The sequence below is a fragment of the Chiloscyllium plagiosum genome, unplaced genomic scaffold, assembly GCF_037043375.1.
Source record: "Chiloscyllium plagiosum isolate Xiang-an unplaced genomic scaffold, Cpla_swu_hap1 HiC_scaffold_1, whole genome shotgun sequence".
Taxonomy (NCBI): domain Eukaryota; kingdom Metazoa; phylum Chordata; class Chondrichthyes; order Orectolobiformes; family Hemiscylliidae; genus Chiloscyllium; species Chiloscyllium plagiosum.
This window is the reverse complement of record NW_028270139.1, coordinates 176,739,841-176,756,974: the sequence shown is the minus strand read 5'-3', so window position 1 is coordinate 176,756,974 and position 17,134 is coordinate 176,739,841. Positions and strand designations below refer to the sequence as shown.

The following is a 17,134-nucleotide window of genomic DNA, read 5'->3' as shown; positions in this document are numbered from 1 at the left end:
ATCTGTGTGAGAGAGTAAAGTATGGTGTGTCTGAGAGAGTAAAGTATGGACTGGCTGAGAGAGTAAAGTGTGATCTGTCTGAGAGGGTAAAGTATGGTCTGCCTGAGAGAGTAAAGTATGGTCTGTCTGAGAGAGTAAAGTATGGACTGGCTGAGAGAGTAAAGTATGGTCTGCCTGAGAGAGTAAAGTATGGTCTGTCTGAGAGAGTAAAGTATGGTCTGCCTGGGAGAGTAAAGTATGGTCAAGATGAGAGAGTAAAGTGTGGTCTGTCTGAGAGAATAAAGTATGGTCTGTCTGAGAGAGTAAAGTATGGTCTGCCTGGGAGAGTAAAGTATGGTCTGCCTGAGAGGGTAAAGTGTGGTCTGTCTGAGAGAGTAAAGTGTGGTCAGTCTGAGAGAGTAAAGTGTGGCCTGCCTGAGAGGGTAAAGTGTGATCTGTGTGAGAGAGTAAAGTGTGGTCTGTCTGAGATAGTAAAGTATGGTCAAGATGAGAGAGTAAAGTGTGGTCTGTCTGAGAGAGTAAAGTATGGTCAAGATGAGAGAGTAAACTATGGTCAGTCTGAGAGAGTAAAGTGTGGTCTGTCTGAGAGGGTAAAGTGTGGTCAAGATGAGAGAGTAAAGTGTGGTCTGTCTGAGAGAGTAAAGTATGGTCAAGATGAGAGAGTAAAGTGTGGTCTGTCTGAGAGAGTAAAGTATGGTCAAGATGAGAGAGTAAACTATGGTCAGTCTGAGAGAGTAAAGTGTGGTCTGTCTGAGAGGGTGAAGTATGGTTAGGATGAGAGAGTATAGTGTGGCCTGTCTGAGAGAGTAAAGTATGGTCAAGATGAGAGAGTAAAATGTGGTCTGTCTGAGAGGGTAAAGTGTGGTCTGTCTGAGAGAGTAAAGTGTGGTCTGTCTGAGAGAGTAAAGTATGGTCTGTCTGAGAGAGTAAAGTGAGGACTGGCTGAGAGAGTAAAGTATGGTCTGCTTGGGAGAGCAAAGTATGGTCTGCCTGAGAGGGTAAAGTGTGGACTGTCTGAGAGGGTAAAGTGTGGTCTGTCTGTGAGGGTAAAGTGTGGTCTGTCTGAGAGAGTAATATGTGATCTGTGTGAGAGAGTAAAGTATGGTCTGCCTGGGAGAGTAAAGTATGGTCTGCTTGGGAGAGTAAAGTATGGTCTGTCTGAGAGAGTAAAGTATGGACTGGCTGAGAGAGTAAAGTGTGATCTGTCTGAGAGGGTAAAGTATGGTCTGTCTGAGAGAGTAAAGTATGGTCTGTCTAAGAGAGTAAAGTATGGTCTGTCTGAGAGAGTAAAGTATGGTCTGTCTGAGAGAGTAAAGTATGGTCTGCTTGGGAGAGTAAAGTATGGTCTGCCTTAGAGAGTAAAGTATGGTCTGTCTGAGAGAGTAAAGTGTGGTCTGTCTGAGAGAGTAAAGTATGGTCTGCTTGGGAGAGTAAAGTGTGATCTGCCTGAGAGGGTAAAGTGTGGTCTGTCTGAGAGAGTATAGAGTGGTCTGTCTGAGAGAGTAAAGTATGGTCTGTCTGAGAGAGTAAAGTATGGACTGTCTGAGAGAGTAAAGTATGGTCTGTCTGAGAGAGTAAAGTATGGTCTGCCTGGGAGAATAAAGTATGGTCTGCCTGAGAGGGTAAAGTGTGGTCTGCCTGAGAGAGTAAAGTGTGGTCTGTCTGAGAGAGTAAAGTGTGATCTGTGTGAGAGAGTAAAGTATGGTCTGTCTGAGAGAGTAAAGTGTGGTCTGTCTGAGAGAGTGAAGTGTGGTCCGTCTGAGAGAGGAAAGTATGGTCTGTCTGAGACAGTAAACTATGGTCAGTCTGAGAGAGTAAAGTATGGTCAAGATGAGAGAGTAAAGTGTGATCTGACTGAGAGGGTAAAATGTGGTCTGTCTGAGAGAGTAAAGTGTGGTCTGTCTGAGAGAGTAAAGTATGGTCAAGATGAGAGAGTAAAGTGTGGTCTGTCTGAGAGAGTAAAGTATGGTCAAGATGAGAGAGTAAAGTGTGGTCTGTCTGAGAGAGTAAAGTATGGTCAAGATGAGAGAGTAAACTATGGTCAGTCTGAGAGAGTAAAGTGTGGTCTGTCTGAGAGGGTAAAGTGTGGTCAAGATGAGAGAGTAAAGTGTGGTCTGTCTGAGAGAGTAAAGTATGGTCAAGATGAGAGAGTAAAGTGTGGTCTGTCTGAGAGAGTAAAGTAAGGTCAAGATGAGAGAGTAAACTATGGTCAGTCTGAGAGAGTAAAGTGTGGTCTGTCTGAGAGGGTGAAGTATGGTTAGGATGAGAGAGTATAGTGTGGCCTGTCTGAGAGAGTAAAGTATGGTCAAGATGAGAGAGTACAGTGTGGTCTGTCTGAGAGAGTAAAGTATGGTCAAGATGAGAGAGTAAAATGTGGTCTGTCTGAGAGGGTAAAGTGTGGTCTGTCTGAGAGAGTAAAGTGTGGTCTGTCTGAGAGACTAAAGTATGGTCTGTCTGAGAGAGTAAAGTGAGGACTGGCTGAGAGAGTAAAGTATGGTCTGCTTGGGAGAGTAAAGTATGGTCTGCCTGCGAGTGTAAAGTGTGGTCTGTCTGAGAGGGTAAAGTGTGGTCTGTCTGAGAGAGTAATATGTGATCTGTGTGAGAGAGTAAAGTATGGTCTGCCTGGGAGAGTAAAGTATGGTCTGCTTGGGAGAGTAAAGTATGGTCTGTCTGAGAGAGTAAAGTATGGACTGGCTGAGAGAGTAAAGTGTGATCTATCTGAGAGGGTAAAGTATGGTCTGTCTGAGAGAGTAAAGTATGGTCTGTCTGAGAGAGTAAAGTATGGTCTTCCTGAGAGGGTAAAGTATGGACTGGCTGAGAGAGTAAAGTGTGATCTGTCTGAGAGGGTAAAGTATGGTCTGTCTGAGAGAGGAAAGTATGGTCTGCTTGGGAGAGTAAAGTATGGTCTGCCTGGGAGAGTAAAGTATGGTCTGCCTGGGAGAGTAAAGTATGGTCTGTCTGAGAGAGTAAAGTGTGGTCTGTCTGAGAGAGTAAAGTATGGTCTGCTTGGGAGAGTAAAGTATGGTCTGCCTGAGAGGGTAAAGTGTGGTCTGCCTGAGAGGGTAAAGTGTGGTCTGTCTGAGAGAGTAAAGTGTGGTCTGTCTGAGAGAGTAAAGTATGGTCTGCCTGGGAGAATAAAGTATGGTCTGTCTGAGAGAGTAAAGTATGTTCTGTCTGAGAGGGTAAAGTGTGGTCTGTCTGAGAGGGTAAAGTGTGATCTGTCTGAGAGAGTATAGTGTGGTCTGTCTGAGAGAGTAAAGTATGGTCTGTCTGAGAGAGTAAAGTATGGTCTGCCTGGGAGAATAAAGTATGGTCTGCCTGAGAGAGTAAAGTATGGTCTGCCTGGGAGAATAAAGTATGGTCTGCCTGAGAGAGTAAAGTATGGTCTGCCTGGGAGAATAAAGTATGGTCTGCCTGAGAGAGTAAGGTATGGTCTGCTTGGGAAAGTAAAGTATGGTCTGCCTGAGAGGGTAAAGTGTGGTCTGTCTGAGAGGGTAAAGTGTGGTCTGTCTGAGAGGGTAAAGTGTGGTCTGTCTGAGAGAGTAAAGTGTGATCTGGGTGAGAGAGTAAAGTATGGTCTGCCTGAGAGAGTAAAGTATGGTCTGTCTGAGAGAGTAAAGTATGGACTGGCTGAGAGAGTAAAGTGTGATCTGTCTGAGAGGGTAAAGTATGGTCTGTCTGAGAGAGTAAAGTATGGTCTGTCTGAGAGAGTAAAGTATGGTCTGCCTGGGAGAGTAAAGTATGGTCTATCTGAGAGAGTAAAGTGTGGTCTGTCTGAGAGAGTAAAGTATGGTCTGTCTGAGAGAGTAAAGTATGGTCTGCCTGAGAGAGTAAAGTATGGTCTGTCTGAGAGAGTAAAGTATGGTCTGTCTGAGAGAGTAAAGTGTGGTCTGTCTGAGAGAATAAAGTATGGTCTGTCTGAGAGAGTAAAGTATGGTCTGCCTGGGTGAGTAAAGTATGGTCTGCCTGAGAGAGTAAAGTATGGTCTGCCTGAGAGGGTAAAGTGTGGTCAAGATGAGAGAGTAAAGTGTGGTCAGTCTGAGAGAGTAAAGTGTGGTCAGTCTGAGAGAGTAAAGTGTGGTCAGTCTGAGAGAGTAAAGTGTGGTCTGCCTGAGAGGGTAAAGTGTGGTCTGCCTGAGAGAGTAAAGTGTGGTCTGTCTGAGACAGTAAAGTGTGATCTGTGTGAGAGAGTAAAGTATGGTCTGTCTGAGAGAGTAAAGTATGGTCTGCCTGGGAGAGTAAAGTATGGTCTGCCTGAGAGGGTAAAGTGTGTTCTGTCTGAGAGGGTAAAGTATGGTCTGTCTGAGAGAGTAAAGTATGGTCTGCCTGGGAGAGTAAAGTATGGTCTGTCTGAGAGAGTAAAGTGTGGTCTGTCTGAGAGAGTAAAGTATGGTCTGTCTGAGAGAGTAAAGTGTGGTCTGTCTGAGAGAATAAAGTATGGTCTGTCTGAGAGAGTAAAGTATGGTCTGCCTGGGAGAGTAAAGTATGGTCTGCCTGAGAGAGTAAAGTATGGTCTGCCTGAGAGGGTAAAGTGTGGTCTGCCTGAGAGAGTAAAGTGTGGTCTGTCTGAGAGAGTAAAGTGTGATCTGTGTGAGAGAGTAAAGTATGGTCTGCCTGAGAGGGTAAAGTGTGGTCTGCCTGAGAGAGTAAAGTGTGGTCTGTCTGAGAGAGTAAAGTATGGTCTGCCTGAGAGGGTAAAGTGTGGTCTGCCTGAGAGAGTAAAGTGTGGTCTGTCAGAGAGAGTAAAGTGTGGTCAGTCTGAGAGAGTAAAGTGTGGTCTGCCTGAGAGGGTAAAGTGTGGTCTGCCTGAGAGAGTAAAGTGTGGTCTGTCTGAGAGAGTAAAGTGTGATCTGTGTGAGAGAGTAAAGTATGGTCTGTCTGAGAGAGTAAAGTATGGTCTGCCTGGGAGAGTAAAGTATGGTCTGCCTGAGAGGGTAAAGTGTGGTCTGCCTGAGAGGGTAAAGTGTGGTCTGTCTGAGAGGGTAAAGTGTGGTCTGTCTGAGAGAGTGAAGTGTGGTCTGTCTGAGAGAGTGAAGTGTGGTCCGTCTGAGAGAGTAAAGTATGGTCTGTCTGAGACAGTAAACTATGGTCAGTCTGAGAGAGTATAGTGTGGCCTGTCTGAGAGAGTAAAGTATGGTCAAGATGAGAGAGTAAAGTGTGATCTGTCTGAGAGAGTAAAGTGTGGTCTGTCTGAGAGAGTAAAGTATGGTCTGTCTGAGAGAGTAAAGTATGGTCTGCCTGAGAGAGTAAACTATGGTCAGTCTGAGAGGGTAAAGTGTGGTCTGTCTGAGAGAGTAAAGTATGGTCAAGATGAGAGAGTAAAGTGTGGTCTGTCTGAGAGAGTAAAGTATGGTCAAGATGAGAGAGTAAACTATGGTCAGTCTGAGAGAGTAAAGTGTGGTCTGTCTGAGAGGGTAAAGTGTGGTCAAGATGAGAGAGTAAAGTGTGGTCTGTCTGAGAGAGTAAAGTATGGTCAAGATGAGAGAGTAAAGTGTGGTCTGTCTGAGAGAGTAAAGTGAGGACTGGCTGAGAGAATAAAGTGTGATCTGTCTGAGAGGGTAAAGTATGGTCTGTCTGAGAGAGTAAAGTATGGTCTGTCTGAGAGAGTAAAGTATGGTCTGCCTGAGAGAGTAAAGTATGGTCTGTCTGAGAGAGTAAAGTATGGACTGGCTGAGAGAGTAAAGTATGGTCTGCCTGAGAGAGTAAAGTATGGTCTGTCTGAGAGAGTAAAGTATGGTCTGCCTGGGAGAGTAAAGTATGGTCAAGATGAGAGAGTAAAGTGTGGTCTGTCTGAGAGAATAAAGTATGGTCTGTCTGAGAGAGTAAAGTATGGTCTGCCTGGGAGAGTAAAGTATGGTCTGCCTGAGAGGGTAAAGTGTGGTCTGTCTGAGAGAGTAAAGTGTGGTCAGTCTGAGAGAGTAAAGTGTGGCCTGCCTGAGAGGGTAAAGTGTGATCTGTGTGAGAGAGTAAAGTGTGGTCTGTCTGAGATAGTAAAGTATGGTCAAGATGAGAGAGTAAAGTGTGGTCTGTCTGAGAGAGTAAAGTATGGTCAAGATGAGAGAGTAAACTATGGTCAGTCTGAGAGAGTAAAGTGTGGTCTGTCTGAGAGGGTAAAGTGTGGTCAAGATGAGAGAGTAAAGTGTGGTCTGTCTGAGAGAGTAAAGTATGGTCAAGATGAGAGAGTAAAGTGTGGTCTGTCTGAGAGAGTAAAGTATGGTCAAGATGAGAGAGTAAACTATGGTCAGTCTGAGAGAGTAAAGTGTGGTCTGTCTGAGAGGGTGAAGTATGGTTAGGATGAGAGAGTATAGTGTGGCCTGTCTGAGAGAGTAAAGTATGGTCAAGATGAGAGAGTAAAATGTGGTCTGTCTGAGAGGGTAAAGTGTGGTCTGTCTGAGAGAGTAAAGTGTGGTCTGTCTGAGAGAGTAAAGTATGGTCTGTCTGAGAGAGTAAAGTGAGGACTGGCTGAGAGAGTAAAGTATGGTCTGCTTGGGAGAGTAAAGTATGGTCTGCCTGAGAGGGTAAAGTGTGGTCTGTCTGAGAGGGTAAAGTGTGGTCTGTCTGTGAGGGTAAAGTGTGGTCTGTCTGAGAGAGTAATATGTGATCTGTGTGAGAGAGTAAAGTATGGTCTGCCTGGGAGAGTAAAGTATGGTCTGCTTGGGAGAGTAAAGTATGGTCTGTCTGAGAGAGTAAAGTATGGACTGGCTGAGAGAGTAAAGTGTGATCTGTCTGAGAGGGTAAAGTATGGTCTGTCTGAGAGAGTAAAGTATGGTCTGTCTGAGAGAGTAAAGTATGGTCTGTCTGAGAGGGTAAAGTATGGACTGGCTGAGAGAGTAAAGTGTGATCTGTCTGAGAGGGTAAAGTATGGTCTGTCTGAGAGAGTAAAGTATGGACAGTCTGAGAAAGTAAACTATGGTCTGTCTGAGAGAGTAAAGTATGGTCTGCTTGGGAGAGTAAAGTATGGTCTGCCTGAGAGAGTAAAGTGTGGTCTGTCTGAGAGAGTAAAGTATGGTCTGCTTGGGAGAGTAAAGTATGGTCTGCCTGAGAGGGTAAAGTGTGGTCTGTCTGAGAGGGTAAAGTGTGGTCTGTCTGAGAGAGTAAAGTGTGATCTGTCTGAGAGAGTATAGAGTGGTCTGTCTGAGAGAGTAAAGTATGGTCTGTCTGAGAGAGTAAAGTGTGGTCTGTCTGAGAGAGTATAGAGTGGTCTGTCTGAGAGAGTAAAGTGTGGTCTGTCTGAGAGGGTAAAGTGTGGTCTGTCTGAGAGAGTAAAGTATGGTCTGTCTGAGAGAGTAAAGTTTGTTCTGTCTGAGAGGGTAAAGTGTGGTCTGTCTGAGAGGGTAAAGTGTGATCTGTCAGAGAGAGTATAGTGTGGTCTGTCTGAGAGAGTAAAGTATGGTCTGTCTGAGAGAGTAAAGTGTGATCTGGGTGAGAGAGTAAAGTATGGTCTGCCTGAGAGAGTAAAGTATGGTCTGTCTGAGAGAGTAAAGTATGGACTGGCTGAGAGAGTAAAGTGTGATCTGTCTGAGAGGGTAAAGTATGGTCTGTCTGAGAGAGTAAAGTATGGTCTGCCTGGGAGAGTAAAGTATGGTCTGTCTGAGAGAGTAAAGTGTGGTCTGTCTGAGAGAGTAAAGTATGGTCTGCCTGGGAGCATAAAGTATGGTCTGCCTGAGAGAGTAAAGTATGGTCTGCCTGGGAGAATAAAGTATGGTCTGTCTGAGAGAGTAAAGTGTGGTCTGTCTGAGAGGGTAAAGTGTGGTCTGTCTGAGAGGGTAAAGTGTGGTCTGTCTGAGAGGGTAAAGTGTGGTCTGTCTGAGAGAGTAAAGTGTGATCTGGGTGAGAGAGTAAAGTATGGTCTGCCTGAGAGAGTAAAGTATGGTCTGTCTGAGAGAGTAAAGTATGGACTGGCTGAGAGAGTAAAGTGTGATCTGTCTGAGAGGGTAAAGTATGGTCTGTCTGAGAGAGTAAAGTATGGTCTGTCTGAGAGAGTAAAGTATGGTCTGCCTGGGAGAGTAAAGTATGGTCTGTCTGAGAGAGTAAAGTGTGGTCTGTCTGAGAGAGTAAAGTATGGTCTGTCTGAGAGACTAAAGTATGGTCTGCCTGAGAGAGTAAAGTATGGTCTGTCTGAGAGAGTAAAGTGTGGTCTGTCTGAGAGAGTAAAGTATGGTCTGTCTGAGAGAGTAAAGTGTGGTCTGTCTGAGAGAATAAAGTATGGTCTGTCTGAGAGAGTAAAGTATGGTCTGCCTGGGAGAGTAAAGTATGGTCTGCCTGAGAGAGTAAAGTATGGTCTGCCTGAGAGGGTAAAGTGTGGTCTGTCTGAGAGAGTAAAGTGTGGTCAGTCTGAGAGAGTAAAGTGTGGTCTGCCTGAGAGGGTAAAGTGTGGTCTGCCTGAGAGAGTAAAGTGTGGTCTGTCTGAGAGAGTAAAGTGTGATCTGTGTGAGAGAGTAAAGTATGGTCTGTCTGAGAGAGTAAAGTATGGTCTGCCTGGGAGAGTAAAGTATGGTCTGCCTGAGAGGGTAAAGTGTGGTCTGTCTGAGAGAGTAAAGTATGGTCTGCCTGGGAGAGTAAAGTATGGTCTGTCTGAGAGAGTAAAGTGTGGTCTGTCTGAGAGAGTAAAGTATGGTCTGTCTGAGAGAGTAAAGTGTGGTCTGTCTGAGAGAATAAAGTATGGTCTGTCTGAGAGAGTAAAGTATGGTCTGCCTGGGAGAGTAAAGTATGGTCTGCCTGAGAGAGTAAAGTATGGTCTGCCTGAGAGGGTAAAGTGTGGTCTGTCAGAGAGAGTAAAGTGTGGTCAGTCTGAGATAGTAAAGTATGGTCTGTCTGAGAGGGTAAAGTGTGGTCTGCCTGAGAGAGTAAAGTGTGGTCTGTCTGAGAGAGTAAAGTGTGATCTGTGTGAGAGAGTAAAGTATGGTCTGTCTGAGAGAGTAAAGTATGGTCTGCCTGGGAGAGTAAAGTATGGTCTGCCTGAGAGGGTAAAGTGTGGTCTGCCTGAGAGGGTAAAGTGTGGTCTGTCTGAGAGGGTAAAGTGTGGTCTGTCTGAGAGAGTGAAGTGTGGTCCGTCTGAGAGAGTAAAGTATGGTCTGTCTGAGACAGTAAACTATGGTCAGTCTGAGAGAGTATAGTGTGGCCTGTCTGAGAGAGTAAAGTATGGTCAAGATGAGAGAGTAAAGTGTGATCTGTCTGAGAGAGTAAAGTGTGGTCTGTCTGAGAGAGTAAAGTATGGTCTGTCTGAGAGAGTAAAGTATGGTCTGCCTGAGAGAGTAAACTATGGTCAGTCTGAGAGGGTAAAGTGTGGTCTGTCTGAGAGAGTAAAGTATGGTCAAGATGAGAGAGTAAAGTGTGGTCTGTCTGAGAGAGTAAAGTATGGTCAAGATGAGAGAGTAAACTATGGTCAGTCTGAGAGAGTAAAGTGTGGTCTGTCTGAGAGGGTAAAGTGTGGTCAAGATGAGAGAGTAAAGTGTGGTCTGTCTGAGAGAGTAAAGTATGGTCAAGATGAGAGAGTAAAGTGTGGTCTGTCTGAGAGAGTAAAGTATGGTCAAGATGAGAGAGTAAACTATGGTCAGTCTGAGAGAGTAAAGTGTGGTCTGTCTGAGAGGGTGAAGTATGGTTAGGATGAGAGAGTATAGTGTGGCCTGTCTGAGAGAGTAAAGTATGGTCAAGATGAGAGAGTAAAGTGTGGTCTGTCTGAGAGTGTAAAGTGAGGACTGGCTGAGAAAGTAAAGTATGGTCTGCCTGCGAGGGTAAAGTGTGGTCTGTCTGAGAGGGTAAAGTGTGGTCTGTCTGAGAGGGTAAAGTATGGTCTGTCTGAGAGAGTAAAGTATGGTCTGTCTGAGAGAGTAAAGTGTGGTCTGCCTGGGAGAGTAAAGTATGGTCTGTCTGAGAGGGTAAAGTGTGGTCTGTCTGAGAGAGTAAAGTATGGTCTGCTTGGGAGAGTAAAGTATGGTCTGCCTGAGTGAGTAAAGTGTGATCTGTCTGAGAGGGTAAAGTGTGGTCTGTCTGAGAGAGTGAAGTGTGGTCCGTCTGAGAGGGTGAAGTATGGTTAGGATGAGAGAGTATAGTGTGGCCTGTCTGAGAGAGTAAAGTATGGTCAAGATGAGAGAGTACAGTGTGGTCTGTCTGAGAGAGTAAAGTATGGTCAAGATGAGAGAGTAAAGTGTGGTCTGTCTGAGAGAGTAAAGTATGGTCAAGATGAGAGAGTAAAGTGTGGTCTGTCTGAGAGAGTAAAGTATGGTCTGTCTGAGAGAGTAAAGTATGGTCTGCCTGGGAGAGTAAAGTATGGTCAAGATGAGAGTGTAAAGTGTTGTCTGTCTGAGAGAGTAAAGTATGGTCTGGCTGAGAGAGTAAAGTATGGTCTGCCTGCGAGGGTAAAGTGTGGTCTGTCTGAGAGGGTAAAGTGTGATCTGTCTGAGAGAGTATGGTCTGTCTGAGAGGGTAAAGTGTGGTCAGTCTGAGAGGGTAAAGTGTGGTCTGTCTGAGAGAGTAAAATGTGATCTGTGTGAGAGAGTAAAGTATGGTCTGTCTGAGAGAGTAAAGTATGGTCTGTCTGGGGGAGTAAAGTGTGGTCTGTCTGAGAGAGTAAAGTATGGTCTGTCTGAGAGAGTAAAGTGTGATCTGTCTGAGAGAGTAAAGTGTGGTCTGTCTGAGAGAGTAAAGTATGGTCTGTCTGAGAGAGTAAAGTGTGGTCTGCTTGGGAGAGTAAAGTATGGTCTGCCTGAGAGGGTAAAGTGTGGTCTGTCTGAGAGGGTAAAGTGTGGTCTGTCTGAGAGAGTAAAGTGTGGTCTGTCTGAGAGAGTAAAGTGTGGTCTGTGTGAGAGAGTAAAGTGTGGTCTGTCTGAGAGGGTAAAGTGTGGTCTGCCTGAGAGGGTAAAGTGTGGTCTGTCTGAGAGGGTAAAGTGTGGTCTGTCTGAGACAGTAAACTATGGTCAGTCTGAGAGAGTAAAGTGTGGTCTGTCTGAGAGGGTGAAGTATGGTCAAGATGAGAGAGTACAGTGTGGCCTGTCTGAGAGAGTAAAGCATGGTCAAGATGAGAGAGTAAAGTGTGGTCTGTCTGAGAGAGTAAAGTATGGTCTGCCCGGGAGAGTAAAGTATGGTCTGCCTGAGAGGGTAAAGTCTGGTCTGTCTGAGAGAGTAAAGTATGGTCTGCCTGAGAGAGTAAAGTGTGGTCTGTCTGAGAGAGTAAAGTGTGGTCTGTCTGAGAGAGTAAAGTGTGATCTGTTGATAGAGTAAAGTATGGTCTGCCTGGGAGAGTAAAGTATGGTCTGCCTGGGAGGGTAAAGTGTGGTCTGTCTGAGAGGGTAAAGTGTGGTCTGTCTGAGAGAGTATAGTGTGATCTGTTGATAGAGTGAAGTGTGGTCTGGCACAGCCTTATCGTTCCTCCATTGAGAGAAATAACCATAGTGCAAATGTGATCACTTTTACCTTGAGAATTCAAACTTCAGAAATAAATTGATGGAGTTTTTCACAGAGTAATAGAAGTTTAACGTGTCATCAATGTGAACACAGTCTCCTTCCTCACTCACCATATTGACGGCATTGACAACATTAATCATTCTCTGCACGACAGCGTCCTTATTACTCCCCAGATCTATGTACTAAAGGGAGACAAAAATTGGTGATGTTTCACTGGTCAGAATAGCTCCACGTAGGACCCCATCATCACACATACCTCGACCACCAGCATTATTATGGAAGGACAAAGTTAAACACAGCTGAAATGACACTGTCTGCTTTTGTTTTAAATTCGGTGTCTTCTGATGCTGCACCACACTTATCTGATGAAGGAGCGGCGCTCCGAAAGCGGGTGCTCCCTTTTAAACCTGTTGGAGTGTGATTTTTAACTATCTACCTGAGACTTCTCTTTTAAGGATTTTCTGTTTGTCAGCAGCAGCAGTAGCGCGAAGGGTGGGAGCTCAGACCAGGGGCCTGCGGGAGCGTGAGACACTGATTTGAGCTTTTATATTTGAAGTCAGAGAGCAGAGGTTTCTGCGAAAGGAGGGACGTCTTATTTTAATTTCCATCCAGCTACATAAGTCAGTGTTTTCTCAACCTAAGACCCTCCCCTCCTCTAACCTTAAAGACCAGGGACATATCAGGTAAGTGTCTCTTTTTTACTTTGTGACTAGGGGACTAGCAGGGATGGTAGTGCAGGCAGAGCAATGTTCCTCCTGCAGGATGTTTGAGGTGAGGGACACCATTAGTGTCCCAAGCAAGTACATCTGCAGGAAGTGCACCCAACACTCGCTCCTCCAAGACCGTGTTAGGGAGCTGGAGCGGGAGCTGGATGAACTTCGGATCATTCAGGAGGCAGAGGCTGTGACAGATAGGAGTTACAGGGAAGTAGTTACTCCGAGGCACGAAGAAAGCTGGGTGACTGTTCGAAAGGGGGAAAAAACATCAGTGGAGGGATCCCCTGTGGTCGCTCCCCTGAAAAACATGTATACCGTTTTGGATACTGTTGAGGGGGACGACTGACCAGGGCTATGCAGTGGGGCCCAGGTCTCTGGCACAGAGCCTGTCCCTGTTGCACAGAAGGGAAGGGGGGGGGGGGGGGGGGGGAAAGGAGGAGAGTGTTAGTCATTGGGAAGCTCAGACAGAAGGTTTGTTGGGAATGAAAGAGACTCACGGTTGGTGTGTTGCCTCCCAGGTGCCAGGGTCTGTGATGTCTTGGGTTGTATCTCTGGGATCCTGAAGGGAGAGGGTGACCAGCCCCAAATCGTTGTCCATGTAGGTACCAACGACATCGGTAGACAGAGGGATAGGGATGTAAGGCAGGATTTCAGGGAGCTAGGGTGGAAGCTGAGAGCTAGAACAAACCGCGTTGTTATCTCTGGATTGTTACCCGTGCCACGAGATAGTGAGACAAGGAATAGGGAGAGATATCAGCTGAACACATGGCTGCAAGGATGGTACAGGAGGGAGGGTTTCAGGTACTTTGATAATTGGGGCTCTTCTGGGGAAAGTGGGTCTTGTACAAACAGGATGGTCTTCACTTGAACCAGAGGGGTACAAATATCCTGGTGGGAAATTTGCTGGTGCTATTCGGGTGGGTTTAAACTAGCTCAGCAGGGGGATGGGAACCGGAGGTGTAGTTGCAGTGCACAGGAAGATGAGAGTAAGGAGGACAGGGACAGGATTTCAGGGTCACAGGAATGTGCTGGTAGACAGCAAACTGGTTTGAAGTGTGTCTACTTCAACACCAGAAGTATCCGAAATAAGATGGGGGAGCTTGCAGCATGGATGGGTACTTGGGACTTCAATGTTGTGGCCATTTCGGAGACATGGATAGAGCAGGGTGAGGAATGGATGTTGCAGGTTCCAGGGTTTAGATCTTTCACGAAGAACAGGCAAAGCGGTAAAAGAGGGGGAGGTGTGGCCTTGTTAGTCAAGGACAGTCTAACGGTGGCTGAAAGATCTTTTGATGAGGACTCGTCTACTGAGGTAGTGTGGGCTGAGGTTAGAAACAGGAGAGGAGAGTTTTTCTTTTAATCGGACTCCGCAGAGTTCCAGGAGGTGGGAGAGAGGATTAGCAACATTATCCTGGGTCGGAGTGAAAGGAACAGGGTGGTCATTATGGGGGACTTTATCTTCCCCAACACTGACTGGAAATGCTATAACTCCAGTATGTCAGATGGATCAGTTTTTGTCCAACGTGTACAGGAGGGTTTCCTGACACAGGATGTCGAAGGGCCGACAAGAGGGGAGGCCACACTGGGTCTGGGGCTTGGGAATGACCCAGGCCAGGTGTTTGATTTAGTTGTAGGTGAGCACTTTGGAGAGAGTGACCGTAATTCAGTTACATATAGTTTAGCGATGGAAAGGGATAGGTACATGCCACAGGTCAAGAGTTATCGATGGGACAAGGGCAATTATAATGCGATTAGGCAAGAATTAGGATGCATAGAATGGGGGAGCAAAATGCAGGGGATGCAGACAATGGAAATGTGGAGCTGGTTTCAGGAACAGATATTGCGTGTCCTTGATAGGTCTGTCCCTGTCAGGCAGGGAGGAGGTGATAAGGTAAGGGAACCGTGGGTTACTACAGAAATTGCATCTCTTGTTACGAAGAAGAAGGAGACTTATGTGTTGATGAGACAAGATGGTACAGATGAGGCGATGGAGAGTTACAGATCAGCGAGGAAGGATTTAAAGAGAGAGTTAAGAAAAGCAAAGAGAGGACACGAGCAGTCTTTAGCAAATAGAATAAAGGAGAACCCTAAAGCTTTCTATAGGTATGTGAGGGATAAAACGATGATTAGGGTAGGATTCGGGCCAGTCAAAGACAGGGGTGGGAAGCTGTGTGTGGACCCTGTGGAGATCGGGGAGGTGCTAAACGAATATTTATCATCAGTGTTCACTCAGGAAAAGGAGAATATTGTGGAGGAGAAGAATATTAGACTAGAAAGGATCGAGGTTAGTTACGCAGAGGTGTGATCAATTCTAGAAGGAGTGAAAGTAGACAAGTCCCCTGGGCCAGATGGGATTTATCCGAGGATTCTCTATGAAGCTAGGGAGGAGAGAGCAGAGCCTTTGGCTTTGATCTTTGAGTCATCATTGTCTTCGGGTTTCGTCCCAGAAAACTGGAGGATTGCAAATGTTGTGCCCTATTACAAGAAGGGCAGTAGAGATGACCCAGGTAATTATAGACCAGTGAGCCTTACTTCTGTTGTAGGAAAGGGTTTGGAAAGGATTATAAGAGATAGGATTTATAATCATCTAGCAAGCAACAATTTGATTTCAGATAGTCAACATGGTTTTGTCAAGAAACATCAAAGGAGCAGGAGAATCGACTTTTCGGGCATAAGCCCTTCTTCAGGAAACGTCGATTCTCCTGTTCCTTTGATGCTGCCTGACCTGCTGCGCTTTTCCAGCAACACATTTTTTATGCTCTGGTCTCCAGCATCTGCAGTCCTCACTTTCTCCATGGTTTTGTCAAGGGCAGGTTGTGTTTCACAAACCGCATTGAGCTTTTTGAGAAGGTGACCAAGTATGTAGATGAGGGTAGGGCAGTTGACGTGGTGTACATGGACTTCAGTAAAGCCTTTGATAAGGTTCCACATGGGAGGCTGTTGGAGAAAATGCAAAGGCATGGGATTGAGGGTGATTGAGCAGTTTGGATTAGAAACTGGCTTTCTGAAAGAAGGCAGCGAGTGGTGGTTGATGGAAAATATTCAGCCTGGAGTCTGGTTACTAGTGGTGTGCCACAAGGATCTGTTTTGGGACCTAGCTTCCCTGAGAATCCTCGGATAAATCCCATCCGGCCCAGGGGACTTGTCCACTTTCACTCCTTCTAGTATTGATAACACCTGTCTGTAACTAAGCTGATCCTTTCTAGTCTAATATCTCGTACCTCATTCTTCTCCTCTACAATATTCTCCTTTTCCTGAGTGAACACTGATGAGAAATGTTCCTTTAACATCTCTCCGATCTCCACAGGATCCACACTCAACTTCCCACTTCTGTCTTTGACTGGTCGTTGCTGTGTCATTTTTATAAATGACTTAGACGCAGGCATTGGTGGATGGATTAGTAAATTTGCAGATGACACTAAAGTCGGTGGAGTAGTGGTCAGTTTGGAAGAATGTTACAGGTTACTGCAGAATTGGGCTGAGAGGTGGCAAATGGAGTTCAATGCAGCTAAATGTGAGGTGATGCACTTTGGGAAGAATAACAGGAAAGCAGAGTACTGGGTCAATGGAAAGATTCTTGGCAGTGTGGATGTGCAGAGGGATCTTGGAGTTCATGTACATAGATCCCTGAAAGTTACCACACGGGTGGATAGTGCTGTTAAGAAGGCATACGGTGTGTTAGGTTTCATTGTGGAGGGACTGAGTTCCGGAGCCGCAATATCATGCTGCAACTTTACAAAACGCTGGTCCAGCCGCACTTGGAATATTGTGTACAGTTCCGGTCGCCATATTTTGGGAAGGATGTGGAAGCATTGGAAAAGGTGCAGAGGAGATTTACCGGATGTTGCCTGATCTGGAGGGAAGGTCTTATGAGGAAAGGCCGAGAGACTTGGGTCTGTTCTCATTGGAGAGAAGAAGGCTAAGAGGGGATTTGATAGAGACATACAAGATGAACAGAGGATTAGATAGGGTAGACAGTGAGAGTCTTTTTCCTAGGATGGTGATGTCAGCTTGTACAAGGGGACACAACTACAAATTGAGGGGTAATAGATTTAAGACAGATGTCAGAGGCAGGTTCCTTACTCAGAGAGTGGTAAGGGCGTGGAATGCCCTGCCTGCCAATGTAGTTAACTCAGCCACATTAGGGAGATTTAAACAATCCTTAGATAAGCACATGGATGATGATGGGATAGTGTAGGGGGACGAGCTGAGAATAGTTCACAGGTCGGCACAACATTGAGGGCCGAAGGGCCTGTTCTGCGCTGTATTGTTCTATGTTCTATGAGCTATGAACCTGCACTCCAAGGTCTCTTTGTTCAGCAACACCCCCGAGGACCTTACCATTAAGTGTATAATTCCTGCTAAGATTTGCTTTCCCAAAATGCAGCACCTCACATTTATCTGAATTAAACTCCATTTGCCACTTCTCAGCCCATTGGCCCATCTGGAAATGTGTTGCTGGAAAAGCGCAGCAGGTCAGGCAGCATCCAAGGAAAAGGAGAATCGACGTTTCGGGCCTGAGCCCTTCTTCAGAAATGCCTCATTCCTGAAGAAGGGCTCATGCCCGAAACGTCGATTCTCCTGCTCCTTTGATGCTGCCTGACCTGCTGCACGTTTCCTGCAACACATTTTCAGCTCTGATCTCCAGCATCTGCAGTCCTCACTTTCTCCTCATTGGCCCATCTGGTCCAGATCCTGTTGTAATCTGAGGTAACCATCTTCGCTGTCCACTACACCTCCAATTTTGAACCTCTCCCTGCAGCAGGCCACTGTCCCTGCCTGTTTCTGCCAACCACATCTCCGGGCAGTGCACCCAACTCCAGCTTCACGAACTGGAGCTGGAGCTATGAACTGCAGATCATCCGGGAGGCTGAGGGGGAAATTGAGGGGATGTACAGGGAGGTGGTCACTCCCCAGACACAGGATAGGGACAGCTGGGTTACAGTCAGCGGGAGGAAGGGAACTGACAGACAGAGCAGGGATCCCCTGTGGCCGTTCCCCTCTGCAATAAGTAT

The 17,134-nt window shown here is 46.0% G+C and overlaps 1 protein-coding gene across 4 annotated transcripts in view; it reads right to left on the bottom strand.

Moving 5' to 3' along the window:
* LOC122550377 (disintegrin and metalloproteinase domain-containing protein 12-like) overlaps positions 1-17,134 on the bottom strand; it is a 483,861-nt gene that overhangs the window by 342,680 nt on the left and 124,047 nt on the right. For all 4 annotated transcript variants that reach the window (XM_087992303.1, XM_087992306.1, XM_087992307.1 and 1 more), the window contains exon 8: positions 11,514-11,585. In XM_087992303.1, coding sequence (XP_087848429.1) covers positions 11,514-11,585 — 72 coding nt within the window. The remainder of the gene's footprint in view (positions 1-11,513; positions 11,586-17,134) is intronic.